Source organism: Ipomoea nil, unplaced genomic scaffold (genome assembly GCF_001879475.1).
Source record: "Ipomoea nil cultivar Tokyo-kokei standard unplaced genomic scaffold, Asagao_1.1 scaffold2283, whole genome shotgun sequence".
Classification (NCBI taxonomy): Eukaryota; Viridiplantae; Streptophyta; class Magnoliopsida; order Solanales; family Convolvulaceae; genus Ipomoea; species Ipomoea nil.
The window spans coordinates 2,689,157-2,704,428 of NW_017618711.1; the positions used below are offsets into that span (position 1 = coordinate 2,689,157).

At 33.4% G+C, this 15,272-nt stretch overlaps 3 protein-coding genes across 3 annotated transcripts; 1 reads left to right on the plus strand and 2 right to left on the minus strand.

Annotated features, from left to right (window-relative positions):
• Positions 1-1,022: 1,022 nt before the first annotated feature.
• LOC109151185 (probable LRR receptor-like protein kinase At1g51890) lies at positions 1,023-3,089 on the plus strand. Its single transcript, XM_019299103.1, has 6 exons — positions 1,023-1,203; positions 1,494-1,714; positions 1,886-2,012; positions 2,165-2,227; positions 2,349-2,538; positions 2,667-3,089. The coding sequence occupies exons 1-6, from the start codon at positions 1,023-1,025 to the stop codon at positions 3,079-3,081; spliced, it is 1,197 nt and encodes a 398-aa protein (XP_019154648.1). The 3' UTR covers positions 3,082-3,089.
• Positions 3,090-3,544: 455 nt separating this feature from the next.
• LOC109151317 (60S ribosomal protein L15) lies at positions 3,545-5,637 on the minus strand. The gene is made up of 4 exons (XM_019299276.1): positions 5,532-5,637; positions 5,271-5,437; positions 4,287-4,484; positions 3,545-3,998 (listed from the first exon to the last, which is right to left on the minus strand). The coding sequence occupies exons 1-4, from the start codon at positions 5,533-5,535 to the stop codon at positions 3,753-3,755; spliced, it is 615 nt and encodes a 204-aa protein (XP_019154821.1). The 5' UTR covers positions 5,536-5,637; the 3' UTR covers positions 3,545-3,752.
• Positions 5,638-11,449: 5,812 nt separating this feature from the next.
• Positions 11,450-12,046, minus strand: LOC109151186 (ATP-dependent DNA helicase pif1-like). The gene has a single exon (XM_019299104.1). The coding sequence runs from the start codon at positions 12,044-12,046 to the stop codon at positions 11,450-11,452; it is 597 nt and encodes a 198-aa protein (XP_019154649.1).
• Between the last annotated feature and the right edge of the window lie 3,226 nt (positions 12,047-15,272).

A 15,272-nucleotide genomic window follows, 5' to 3' on the forward strand; every position in this document is an offset into this window, starting at 1 on the left:
ACGTAATAGAAACACGCACATTAAGTACAAAACTCACACACATTAAGCACAACCTCACGCACATTAAGCACAAAACTCACGCACTTTAAATATTAACTCATAGACTTTAAGTTTCAACACATTAAGTACAAAACTCACGCACATTAAGCACAACCTCACGCACATTAAGCACAAACCCCACGCACTTTAAGTATTAACTCACAGACCTTAAGTTTCAACAACTACTGACATTAATCAATAACCTCACACACATTAAGCACAAACCCTACGCACATTAAGCACACACTCCACTCACATTAAGAACAAATCTCACGCACTTAAGCACAAAAGTCCACACTTTAAGTTTTAACAACTACTCACGTTAAGCACAACCTCACGCACATTAAGCACAAAACTCACGCACCTTACACACAAACCTCACGCATCTTATATACAAAACTCATGCACATTAATCACAGATCCGCTCACTTTAATTTTGACCTAGATGTAAAAATTACAAAATTGCCACCGCATTTTTTTTTATTTTGACAATCCTGGACGTTGATTTAAGCGAGATGAATGACTTAGATTAAACCGCACAACCGCACCTGGACACCCTAACCGCATCAGAACCTAATTCTATATATATATATATATATATATATATATATATATATATATATATATATATATATATATATAGTTTTTAAATATTTTAAATGTAATAATTATACTATTAGTATTTCCCTAAAGAGTTAAATTTTATTATATATTTTGATTTTTTTTGTATCATTTACAGAAACTTAACTGGAAATCAATTTTCGCGTCCAATTCCACAAGAACTTATAGAAAGAACCAAAAAAGGACTAACACTAAGGTTTGCCTTCTTGAAGCTATTGTTGGCTAATAATCAATTTACTTTTACGTACTTGTGTATAACATATTAACATTGTAGATACACACTCTAAAACTGATAATTTAACTAATTAATTACCTTTTTTTTTTATAATAAAAAAAACTAATTAATTACCATAATATTGAAAATGATTAGAATTGAAGGTTACGACGATACAACGCCACACAGTTCTTGTGAATCAAACAATTGTGATGAGAAAAAGCCATCAAAGAAATTTGTGATTCCAGTGGTTACATCAGTTATTCCAACTTTCATCCTCTTGACTGCCTTGCTTCTCTTCTGGCGACGAAAAAGGAAGACAAAACAAGGTAAATATAACAAAATTCAATTAGTATATTAATATATTATATATTATATTGTTCATTCAATTCATCATCGTTGATACACTCTTAATATCAATACTCATTAATGACTCTAAATAAATAAGAACACCCATTATTTTACTTTTCATTTTGCAACTTTTTTAAAAAATGTTCTTTGTCGAAACAAAATGTCATTATATTTTTCTATGCACTTATTTGTATATCTTGTAATAGCTATATTGTTTGAGTGATAACATTTTTATTTTTATTTTTATTGTTTCAATTTTAAATAATAGGGCGCTTGGCTGAAACAATTGATAAGAAAGATGAATTTTTGAAATCAAAAAACAGAAGTTTTACCTATTCAGAAATCCTAAAAATCACTAGAAACTTTGAAAGGGTTCTTGGAAAAGGTGGTTTTGGAACAGTGTATCATGGTTGTTTAGAGGACATTCAAGTGGCTGTTAAGATACTCTCTCAATCATCTATCCAAGGTTACCGTGAGTTTCAAACCGAGGTATGAAAAAAAATATTTTATTACAAAAAAAAAAAAAAAAAAAAAATTGTACTCCATTTTAATTTTAATTTATTTTTCAATATAAGAATTATATTGCATTGCATACTTACCCCTCTAAATAAAACAAAGAGAAGAAAAATTTAATTGCATACTACTATACTTTGGTCACAGGCTGAGCTTCTGACAAGAGTCCATCATCGATACCTAACTTCACTGGTTGGGTATTGTTACGAGGATGAACACAAAGCTCTTGTTTATGAATACATGGCTAATGGGAACCTAAGAGATTCTTTGTTAGGTATAAAGATAGATATGATTTTAACTCAAACTTATGATAATTCAATCAAATAATTGTCGATTATAAGCATACTTTGATTTATTATTTTTAAATAAAAAAAATCAATTTAAAGTCGTACTAAGAACATCTCTTATATATGTTCTTTAATGCAGAGAAAAGTAGTCATGTTTTGAGCTGGATAGAAAGACTCCAAATTGCAATGGATGCTGCACAAGGTTATGTCCCGTGACCATATTTTGTATAATTCACAATTATTTCTTTATTGATATTATTATTTACTATTGATGTTATTTTACTGTTAAGCTTATTTTTATTTTGGTATGTAATCTCTATCAGGATTGGATTATTTGCACAATGGCTGTAAACCACCTATAATTCATAGAGATGTCAAGACTACCAACATTCTGCTGAACGGGAAACTACAAGCAAAATTATCCGATTTCGGGTTGTCTAGGGTTTTTATTGTTGATGATGGCTCCTATGTTTCCACTAGGGTTGTTGGCACTCTAGGATACCTTGATCCAGAGTATAATACAATACATAAGTTCTTACAATTTAATTGTTTTAAGTAATATCAAATATCAAGGTACAAGTAAATAACTAAGGTTGCAATCATTTACTGATGACTGATGAGAGAATTTTTTTTATATATAGGTATTATGAGTCTCATAGATTGACAGAAAAGAGTGATGTCTACAATTTTGGAATCGTGATCTTGGAGTTGATCTCAGGAAGGCCAGTGATCGTAGTGAATGATGAGAAACCACACATACTACAATGGGTTAGCGTTTTCTTGGAGACGGGAGACATTAAGAAAATAATTGATCCTAGGCTGAATGAGGAGTTTGAGGTGAATTGTGTGTGGAAGGCATTAGAGCTTGCAATGGCATGTGCATCTCCTATTCCAATTAGAAGACCAAACATGGACTACGTTGTCATGGAATTGAAGGAATGTTTGGCCACTGAGAAAGTGCGAAGAGAAAGGCATGCTCAAACATTTTATTCCGAAGAAGTAATAGAAGTCACCCCCATTATTGCTCAAGACAATAGCACTATTGGTCCAAGATAGAAACTGAAATGGAAATAAAATGCATCATGGTCAAAAGTTTTTATTGTGTATTGATGGATATTTGATCTTTTTCTTGTTAAACTCATGGTTGTAGACTTGTAGTTCGCTATGGTATTTATTTCCGTTATCAACACAATAACATAGGTTGTTGTAACTTATATTTTAACCTATAGTTTTGTCTAGGCAATGTTTTAGAGTTATTATTTTTATATAATATAATTATTTAGAAACCTTTAAACTTGTAAACAAAACTACTAAACAAAATTATCTTGGACCCGTAGCTTTTTTTATCTAACACAAGACCATGAAGTGAAACTTCTTTAAATACTGAGAAGTATTATGCCTTAATTAGATATTATGCCCTTAACAACACAGATAATAAAAAACCATCACCATCATTCAAAGAACACTACAACAATAAAAGAGGAAAAACCCATAGTCATAGAAGTACAAACAGTACTAAGATATAAAAATAATATCAAGAAAATTTAACTAGAAAACAATCTCAAGGGAGTTACCATGTTGCAGAGTTTATAGTCAAACAAAGCATCACTGGAGAACTAGCAAAGACATCTGATAAAATGATTGCAACTGTTTTTTTTCTTCCAGACAGTCTATAATTCCCATAACAAACCAGGCAGGTAACAGAAACGGCAAAAATGATTCCAGGATTAACGATAGCGGCGAAGAGACAGTGTCTGGTTCCTCTTCCACGTGGCCCTCCTTGAAGGTCGAGCTTTGTGGTGCAAGTGTCCCCTTCCACGAAGACCTCTGTATTTCTTCCCAGCTGAGGTGAGTCCACGAAGCTCTCTGTGCTTGTGGACAGGGTTACAAAGCCAGTTGATCCTAGGATCGTTACGGATAGCAGCATGGGCTGTATCAACCAAGATCACTTCAAAATACTTGTACGTTGAGTCCTACGCAAGAAAGTAAAGTGTACTATTAGCAAGCAATGTTGTAGAAGGCCCTAGGCACTAGTCCCCAAGGGGACGCCTAGCACCTAGGTGGGCAAGTAATAATAAGAAAAACACAGCAATGTACAGATTGCACACCAAAAAATATAATAAAAAAACTCAGCCAAGTTGGACAACAGTGACTATTAGTAGTATTCATATAAGATGGATCATATGAACCACAGGCAGCAACAAAAATTCTCTACTCAAAAGTCAATATCAGAAATAAAAGAGCCCAGTTCCTGTTTAAACCTCATTAATCCAATAAGAGTTGAGAACCCTGAGGCCACCCAATTTCCTGCCAGCACGCTCCTCAGCAACTGAGCGTTTACTCCGCTGAAACTTCAGCTGAGTAACACCCTGGTTTGTGGGTTTTCCATAAACAATACCCTTTGGAACAGGCCTCTTTCTCCCTCCACGTCTCACACGTACACGGTAGACAACATAGCCCTAGAAAGATTGGGGAAAACAAATTATTGCCAGAAAACCAGACATTGCAGCAGTAGAAACAATCTTTAATGGAACAACTAACAATAACTATACATCACAAGCATATCATCAAATTTGGAGTAGAAAAGGAGGTTGTCACTTGTCAAAGATGAGTATAATCCACTTTGGAGTAAAAATTGATCAGATCAAACATACTTAGCAATGCATCAATCAAGAACTCACAAAATATCACAAAGAGAAATTCTTTAATAAGAATGGACAAAAGGTGAGCAAATTAAAATCATGTTTCACAACAAACAAAAACACAATTACACATAAAATATAAGGGTGACTCTCTTGTGAGATGGGTATGGAAATGTAATCCCAAAGAAAAGTGTGATATTTTGAGAAAAAATGTAACTTTAAAACCAAAATGTAATATTTAAGGATTAAAAGAGTTACTTGTGGGAAAAAGTCTAATAACAATCAAAAAACTTTCGAGAAAAAAAATATAATACTTTTAAATCAAAATGCAATTTAGGGATTGAAGAACACAAAAGGCAACATAGACTTTAGCAACTCTGGTTTAGATAAAACTGAAAAGCATTCACATAATACATAAAATGGCCATGGAAAAAGCTCTCAATTATTATGCCAACTAAGAGGCTCTGAAACAAAACGCACAGAACACAGACGACACACTAATCCAAAGAAAATGGGAACAATCAAACATAAAAACCATAACGAGCCCTAAAAGGGTATATGATTCGAAGCACTACAACACAAACGTCTCTGAGATGAGGGTACCTGTTTGGCTTTGTAGCCGAGGCGGCGAGCCTTATCGGGGCGAGTAGGCCTGGTGACACGCACAATGGAGGGAAGCTGTCGGTACTCCCAGCACCTCACCCTCAGCAAGAACCTCATTACATCTGATTGTTTCTTCCTCCATAGCTCCGAAACGTAAGTGTAGGCTCCTGAATTTCACCGAAAATCATTAACAAACACATTTGTGCTTATAGATTTGAAATGAACACAAAAGACCAAAGCTTAGTAGATAGAAATCGATACCCATTGTTCGCAGCGCCGCTCTCTCTGGGGAAGCTTTCGCTGAGAGATGCAGCTATGAAGGTATAAAACTAGGTTAAAGACTCTATAAGCTCGAATGGGCTCAACGTTTTTGGATCTGAGGCCCAACTAGAGTCAATTGCTTATTTATTTTTGACTATGAAATCGATTATGGCCCATAAATTTTAATTTTGGGCCCATATATGACCGGCAAATTATATTCGGAAAATGTGTGAGAGATTTTGATCCGACTTATAAGTAAAGCGAGTAGGGATTAGGGAAGAGATTGAGATTATATTTTTATAGTGGTTCGAAAACTTTTTATTCTGCTCTCTTTCTTTTCATACCATATTACTAAGGAGGATTTCATTAGATGATACAAATACGAATGAAATGTAGTCATTCACACTAGTTGCTAACAAAGCCAACTAAGTTACTTCCTATCTCCTTAATAATTCTTGAAACGATTTTTTTTTTTTTTATAAAGCTGTATGTTATTTACTGCTTAATATTTCAACTCCAATGGTCATCTACTAAGCCAACTCCCAGTTGTTTTTCCCCCCTTATCTTTCTTTATTTTCAACCCGCTAGATCTACGATATTGGTGACTAGTATTTGTCTACACTACTTATAAAAAGTCTTGTTATGTGTGTGTGTGTGGCGATTCAAATAAGAATATGGTTATTATTGTAAAAAGTGAAGACTAATCACATTCGTCTATCAGGACTCATCAAAGATTGATGGTTTTAATAAAAATGAAAACACGATGTCAATTTTATAATTATTGCAAACTTTCAAGTTCCTCCTGTAAAATGTGAGGATTGATTGGTGCTAGTCATCATAGCTCATTTTAAGTGTTCGAGAGGCCCTAAGTTGGACAAAACATCTTGGCTTAGATAATGTTATAGTGGAGATGGATTCTAAAGTGGGTTTTCAGTGTCTACAGGTAAACATCATTCACTCCCCTTTAGGGGGCCGTTTAGTTCACGGAATCTTAGATTACCCCATATAATAGGATTACCTCCATGAAGATAATGTGAGATTTTGGGAATGTAAGATTATCTTGGAGTTATTTTGGATGATATTAAATAAATTACGAGCAAATTCCTCATCTAGATTTCTCATTACTTAGACGCTCAACAAAAAATGTAGTTCATGTGTTAGCTAGAGTTGCTTGTTTCATAATTGAGTGTATTCAATGGTTGCCAAAACCGCCCTAAGAGCATCCATACTAGTGGTTTTTTCTTGATTTTTTTTGTAGGGCACAATGTGAGGTGGATGATAGAGAAGAAGGAGAGAGAATGCATTTTGATATCCTGCAAGGTAAGGTTTGTTGTGGACTCCAAGGAGAGAGAATGAAAGAAGGCATTTCTTTTCGAGTCAGAATGCTTTTTTCTTTTTCTTTTTTTTTTCTTCTTCTCTCTCCTCCTTATCTCTCATACTTGGCTTCTCAAATATTGTGCAAAAAACCAATGGATATGAATCCTCTAAGGACATCCACAATAGTGTGAAGATTTTGAGTAGTTTTTACATGTGTGATTATGAAAGAGAAAATGAGAGGGGAGAAAAAAAAAAGAAAATTAAAATTAAAATTTGAAAAAAATAACAAAAAAAATAAAATTACGAGCCTGCTTGGGCGCGAGGGTGCGTGAGGCGCAACTCTACCTCTTCACTGGTGGGATCTATCCACTGCAAAATTTCCATTTTTGCAGGACAACCCAATTCCCTTTCTCTCTTCCCTCTCTTTCCGGACTGAGCTACCTTTGGGGGTAAGGGGGCCTTGGCCCCCCTACCCCCACCCCCACCCCTACCCTTACCCCTACCCCTACCCTCATCCTAAATTTTTTCGTAAATATGTATGTATATATTGATATAGTAGGAATAAAATACACTTTTGGCCTCCCTCAAATTTTTTTTTTAAAAAAAAAAAAAATCTATTATGTTTATATTAAATGAACTCAAAATATATATTAAAGTTTAAATTCATTAAATAAAAAAGAAATAAATCAAATAATTAAAGTGACCATTTTTCTTTATTATCTTATTTCTTTTATCAAGATTTTAATAATGAATGACATCAAGTATACATTTTAATTTAAAAAAATCTCCAAATTTGATATATATGCTTTAGTTTTATTAGTTATATATGTTGATTAATTAATTAGTGCTTTATTATGTGTTTTAATTATTTATTTACATTTTAAAGATGTACAATTGCTAGTATAAATTATTAGTTTTGAAATTGACAAAAATTAATATTGATTATTTAATTCGTCTTGGTTTTTGTCTTATCTCTCAAATTTTGAAATATTCAATTAACCAGTAAAATGAATATAAGTTAATTATGAAAGAATTTGGTGACAAAATAATTGACAAATTTTTTTATTTGATGTTAAGTGACAATCTATATTTAAATAAATGTTGTTGTGACAATCTATATTCAAATTCCAACTAGACGAGATTGAAAAAAGCTTGATTCAAGCCCGAGCTCGTGTGCGCCGGCACCTGCGGGTTAAGTTATGCCAAACTTCGGAATCAATTTTCCAACACATGCCACTGGGTGTGGCCGAAACCTGGGAGGTTTCGGCCCAAGAACTTCCAGTTTCGGCCTGGTGGTCGAAACTGGAAGTTTCGGCCTACACGAACCTGGGTGTTCAATTCTACTGTTACGGAATTAATTCTTTGAATTAATTCCAATCTTTATAAGAGTTATTTAATCCTTCAACCTTATATAAGAGAGGGTAGAGGCAACAGAATTTTTTACACATAGAATTACACAACACGAAAGTATAATTTACAGCTTCAAAACTATCTGCTTCTACTCTTTCTTTGCCTACTGTGTTCATAGCCTTGTCTTGTTCGCTGGATTCATTTGTTTGGGTGCTCAAACATTGAATCACAAGCAAGTTTTATCCTGGGAAGCCTAGGCAACGAAGCTTCTAGCACTTTTGGGAGGTGGCAAATAAAGTTTTAAGGAAAGAGTGATCACTTGACTCTTACAAAAACCCAACACCAAACACTAACCAAATTCTTTCCTTCCCTTAGTTTTTCCAAAAAATAATAATCTTATTTTTATTTGATTATTATTTGTTTTTCACCAACGGTTTCAAAAGTTTTTCAAAATCTGGTTTAAAAGTCCCTTTTAAGAATGCTCTAAGGCAGGATGTCATTTAACGAATTTTCTCTTTTTCTAAAAAAAAAAAAAAAAAAATACAAAGGAAAGAATGAAAGAAAGAAAGCTGGCGTTTTCCTAAAAAAAAAAAAAAAAAGAGAAAGCTGGCGCAACTGGCAAGCAAACAACTGTCCAAAAGCGAGATAGATATGGTACGGGGGACCGGGGGAGACCGCATCAAAGTCAATGAGTAGAATAATGCATATAAGTTGTCGGCAAAGGGTTAACTCCTTCACAGACCAAGAGTGATCTCAAGTAGCAAATAGTGATGAGGAGACCTGCTGAATATGGTTACATTAAATTTTGTTAAAAGGGATGCAAATACTCTAGCTCATGAAATTGCAAAAAAATCTTTGGATAATGTAGAGATGGGCAGGGTAGAATATGCTGATTTTATTCTTAGATTTATCTCTTGTATTGCTGGTTCGAACTTTTTGAAAAATTAATATATTCGGTCTCGTTGGTTTTTAATTTTTCAAAAAAGTAATTAACATTTTAAAATTTGGTTCATTTTATTTATTTATTTATTGAAATGGTCCAAAAACGAGCTTTTGAACCTAGAAATGAGGTCATGAACTTTTTATTATTAGCTCACAAATTGTCTCATCCAACATCCCACATGTTTGATGACAATCTCACTATGTCGTAAAATAGGGTCTAAGAAATTAACATTTTAAAATTTGGTCCAATTTATTATTTTTATTTATTTATTTATTTTTGAAATGGTCCCCAAACGGGCTTTCGGACCTAGAAATGAGTTCATGAACTTTTTCTTTCTAGGTCACATCCTGAAAATATTTTCGGATTGAATTTTTGTGAGTTTCGAAAATGAAATTTTTTTAAAATAGAGAAATGTTATCCTTTTAGAGTTTCTGAACATTATAGGTCTTCTATTACCAACTTCAGATGTTATACTGTGGATCATGGTCCGAAAACGGTATCGTTTCTTTAAGTAAAGAAACGACAATCGTCACATTTTAATAAATTTTGTAATTTTTATGTGTTCATAAAAAATAAAATACAGTATATCTAAAATGAAATTGTCTCGCATATTGTGTTTATATTATCAAATGAAACTGTAATTGAATTGAAATGATATTTTAGTTGTGTTGAAACGAAACTGTAGTATATATAAAATGAAACTGAATAACATGTCTCACATATTGAGTGTATATTGTCAAATACAATTGTAGTTATATCAAAATGATATTGTAGTTGTGTTGTAATGAAACTACTATGTATATAAAATGAAACTGAATAACAGTTTCACATATTCGAGTGTATATTGTCCAATGAAACCGTAGTTGAATTAGAATTATAATTTAGTGGTGTTGTGATAAGACTACAGTGTGTATATTAAATTCAATAACATGTCTCAATGTAATAAGACTATTGTATGTATAATGTTGAAAGAAACTGTAGATTAAATAAAATGAAATTGTAATTGTGACGAAATGAAACTATAATGAAACTGAATATGTTATACAAGCAGAACTAATTATGCAAAATGATTACTGTTTCTTTTCATCAAATAGAATTATTTTGGATCATGATTTACACTGTTGTGTGGACCACGGTCCTACCAACTTGACTTGGTATGGATTGATGATTTAAGAGTCTTTGAAAAAGAAAAAAAAAAAAAGCAAAAAAGTCTTGGGTCTGGACAATCAATTATTTGAATCAATGGCATTCAAAAAAATTATTTGAATCAATTTGTAGAACCTGACAAAAACTCACGACTTGGTCCACTTGGATGGTACATTACCATCTCTTTCGAAGCAAGTGGACTCGTTGGCTCTAAACAACGTCGTTGACGGGAAATTATACCATGTACCAGTGCATATCTTGCATTGAAAATTTTACATAAGAGCAAATACCCAAAATAGTTCATCGACTATAGCTAAATTCATAAATTGATCATCGACTTTCAATTTTAACCAATTAAGTCCTTAATTTTGTAATTTTAACACGATTTGATCATCCGTCTATTTGACCGTTTGTTGACTGTGATTTTTGAGGATATATATGTAATTTCATGGTCCATCGTCAGTTTTTTAAGGTTCCGGTTGCATTTTCAGACCGCACTATTACATTTGAATTCACTGCCGAAAGCAATCTACCAAATCCGGTCGCCTTTCTTCATCCTCCCTTTGGATTCAATGTAGTTGAGTTCGTACCAGAGCGAAGAAGACGACGTGTTTTCGAAACGGTGCAACTAACGTCATCCTGGAGGCCTCCATGTGCTCCGACGAGAGCTGCAGGTTCTTCTGGAGATCGTCGATGACGGCGCAGCCGCTGGCGATGACGCAGAATCGCGACGAATGATGCAGAGTCGTGAAATTACATATATATCCTCAAAGATCACGGTCTACAAACGGTCAAATAGACGAAGGACCAAATCGTGTTAAAATTGCAAAGTTAAGGACTTAATTGGTTGAAATTGAAAGTCGAGGATCAATTTGTGAATTTAGCTATAGTCGAGGGACTATTTTAGGTATTTAAACTTTTACATATTTAAATTATGTGTTTGCAATTAATATATTATTTATTTATTAATAAATCGAAGGTACATAATATGTTAATTACAATTAGATTTATAATATACTAGTTATCCACCCATGCGATGCACGGACAGAAAATAAAGTAAGTATATATATATATATATATATATATATATATATATATATATATATATATATATATATATATATATAAATGTATGTTGCAAAAAAGAAAGAACATACAAAGTTTATATATTATTAAATACTTCTTTATATACAACATTTGACGTTGAAGAAACATATTCTCCATTGTCGTTGCAAATAAGTAACTTAAGACCATTTGGATTGCTAACTCTTGACAAAGCCACGTAAAGTTGTCCATGAACAAAAACAGGTTTTTTCAGTAATAGCCCAACTGTAAACAGTGTTTGACCTTGGCTTTTGTTAATTGTCATAGCATAAGACAACATTAGGGGGAATTGTCTCCACTGAAATTTAAACAGTAACTTTGGATCTGATGGAGTCAATGACAATCTTGGAATCAACACCTTTGTTCCTGCATGACTTCTGAATAGAATTTTTGCTTCGACAACGTGGTCTCCTAGTTTAGAAATGATTAACCTCATGTCATTGCACAAACCAGCGGAATGATCTATATTTCGTAGTAACATAACTGGAGACCCAATTTTTAAAGCCAAAGAATGGTTAGGCACACCAGAGCACTTCAACCCGTTTAAGAACTCTGGGGTGTGAAGAGCGGCGACTGAATCAGGAGTGCCTTCCGTCGGACAAACTGAGTCAGAGCTAAAATATGTTCGACATTCTGCCACATTCATATTACTCATATACTCATTCACTTTATCGACAACTTCAAGCGTCGGTGCTAAAATTGCTCTTCCAATTAGATAATTGCCATCATGTTGATGTTCAGAAAACCTAGGAAATGTATTTTCAACAATAGCACGAATTGGATCAGTATTTGTCTTTAACACATGTTCTTGAGGTATTTCAACCCCTACTAACTGTATATTATTATAGTAATTGCAGTAGACACAAAGATGCACATAATGTGAATGTTATTTTAGACCAGGGTCCATAATGCAAATTGGACTCTAGTTTATGATATAACAATTGGTCATTGCTTTGTAAGACTCGTTAAGTCGGCAAATTATACTGTAAACTATAAGTAAATGTTATTTTTTAATATATTGAATGTATATTATTTATATACTAAAAGATTCATTGTTTGGTAACTACCAAAAATAATAAACTTTCAGTACCAAAATAATGAATATTCAAAAAAAAAAAAAAACATTCAATGTACTAAATATGAACATTTAATTTATTAAAATATATTTTAAATAAGTGATTCATCTTATAATATGGACTATAGTCTATGGTATAATAAGTTATTAGCGCAAATTATCCAGAATGAATGAACTATATATCCAGAATGAATGAACTATATAGTTCAAATTATGCACAACATAACGTCATTAACGGCAATCGAAACTGAATTTTTTTTTATTTATTTTTAAGTCGAACGTCAAAACAACGTTGTTTTTGCAACCGTGTGCACCATGCATGGTGCACACGGTTGCACAACATAACGCTCCAATTATTATCGTGCACTGCGGTGCATAATCGATTATGCACCGAGCTTCAAAACGACGTCGTTTTGTTTAATGAAAAGAAACGATACCCGTTTCGCGTCGTTTCGTAAAAAATAACTCTATTATTCTGTTTCATTTTGTATACACTGCAGTTTCAGTTCAACACAAGTACAGTTTCATTTCGATATAACTACAATTTCATTCGACATTTATACACTCAAATATGTGAAAATGTTATTTAATTTTATTTTATATACACTATAGTTTCATTAGAACACAACTATATGATCATTTTGATATAACTACAGCTTCATTGCATAATAAACACTCAAATATGTGAAATGTTATTCAGTTTCATTTTATATAAACTGCAGTTTCATTTCACCACAACTACAGTATCAGGGAGGAGAAAAAAAAGTATGGGCCTGCAGAGCAAGGTAAGCGGCCAGCATCTCTTGTATAGTGCCCGCAAGGCGTACTAGGCGACCCGTATGCATCTCACTCGGACTTGTAGGGCGCGACCCTCATCCCGGTGTGCACATCTTCACTTGGGTTTACACGGAAAGGTACATAGCCCAACATGCATCTGAAAAAAAAAAAAAAAAAAGGGGCCTACAAAGTAAGGTAGGCAGTTCGCATCTCGTACAGTACCCGTAAGGCGTAATAGTCGGCTCGTACGCATCTCCACACGGGCCTGCAGGGCAAGGTACGCAGCCTAGTGTGCAATAGGAAAAAACAAAGAGAGAAAAAAAATGATGGTCAATGCATAATCCCGCTTCTCAACGGTAGGCATATTTCTATTCTGTTTCTCAGCGGTTGGTCATATTTCTATACTGCTTCTCAGCAGTCGACATATTTCTACCCTGTTTCTTAGCGATCAACATATTATTATCCTGTTTCTCAGCGGTTCACATATTTCTACCCCTCTTCTCAGCTTTCGATATATTATTATCTTGCTTCTCAGCGGTTGACATATTATTATATCACTTCTCAGCGGTCAACATATTTCTATATATCCCGCTTCTCAACCGTCTACATATTTCTATTCCGCTTCTCAGCGGTTGACATATTATTATCCTGTTTATCAGTGGTTGACATATTTCATGCCACAATAATGTTAGGAAAAATAGAGATATTTTGAAAAAAAAAAAATGAGACTATAAGTGAAATGACACATGAATTTATGACAAAAAAGGAATTAATACATAGCACTAAATAGATCGAAATGCCCTCGAATTTAACCCCATTAAACAAGTTTGTTGACATAGGACCAAAAATAATAATGTCACGATAATACTAGAACCAATGAGTGATATTCTGAATTAAAAATGACTAAAAATGGAATCACAACTATAAATCTAAAACAAAAAAACAAATGAAATTAACTCTTGATTAGTTTTTTGAATGCTACTGGCTCTATTACAATGTAGTATCTATTCATATACTTTCTCAACCTACTGAAACACAAAGAACTGTTCATATACTTTCTCAACCTACTGAAACACAAAGAACCACAAAAAACTAATATCACCTCCACTGAGGCTCGAACTTACAACCTTCCAAATGGAAGTCCAACCTGAGTACCATTAGACCAAATGAATAGAAAAAGAATAAATGCTCTTTATATTGAATGTTATATATGTGTAAACAACAACAATTATTATTATTAATGAATTATATATATATATATATATATATATATATATATATATATATATATATATATATATAGAAGGGTTTAGGTGCGTGTATAGCTTCCCATGCGGTTGTACGGTTAACTAAAAAAGGCGTACCCTAAGTACACAAATCACGCAACTTAAGCACACAAACAAAGCACCTTAAGAACACAAACCACGCACCTAAAATTTTAAAATGTCACACCTTAAGTACACAAACCACGCATCTTAAGCACACAAACAAAGCACCTTAAGAACACAGACTATGCACCTAAAGTTTTAAATTGGCACACCAAGTCTCAACAACTGACTCACCTTAAGCATACAAATTACGCACCACCTTAAGAAGGAAAACCACGCAGCTAACGCTCTAGGCCAACGCACCTTAATTTCAACAACTGACGCACCTTAAGCACACAAACCACACACCTTAAGAAGTAAATCCACACACCTAAAACTTTAGATCGACGCACTTAAGTTTTCAACACCTGACATACCTTAAGGCACACAGTACAAAAACCACTAACCTTAAGCACAAAAATCACGCACATTAAATTTGACCTAGATGCAAAAGATCAAATTGTCACCACGCTTTTTTTTTAATCACTGTTAATCCTGGACGTTGATTTAGGCTCACTATTAATCCTAGACGTTGATTTAGGCAAGATCAATGGCTTAAATTTAACCGCACAACCGCACATATGGGAATGACAACCGCACCTGGGGAAAAAAATGGTGAGTTAGTTTTATAAATATTAAAAAATTTAAATTTTGTAATAATT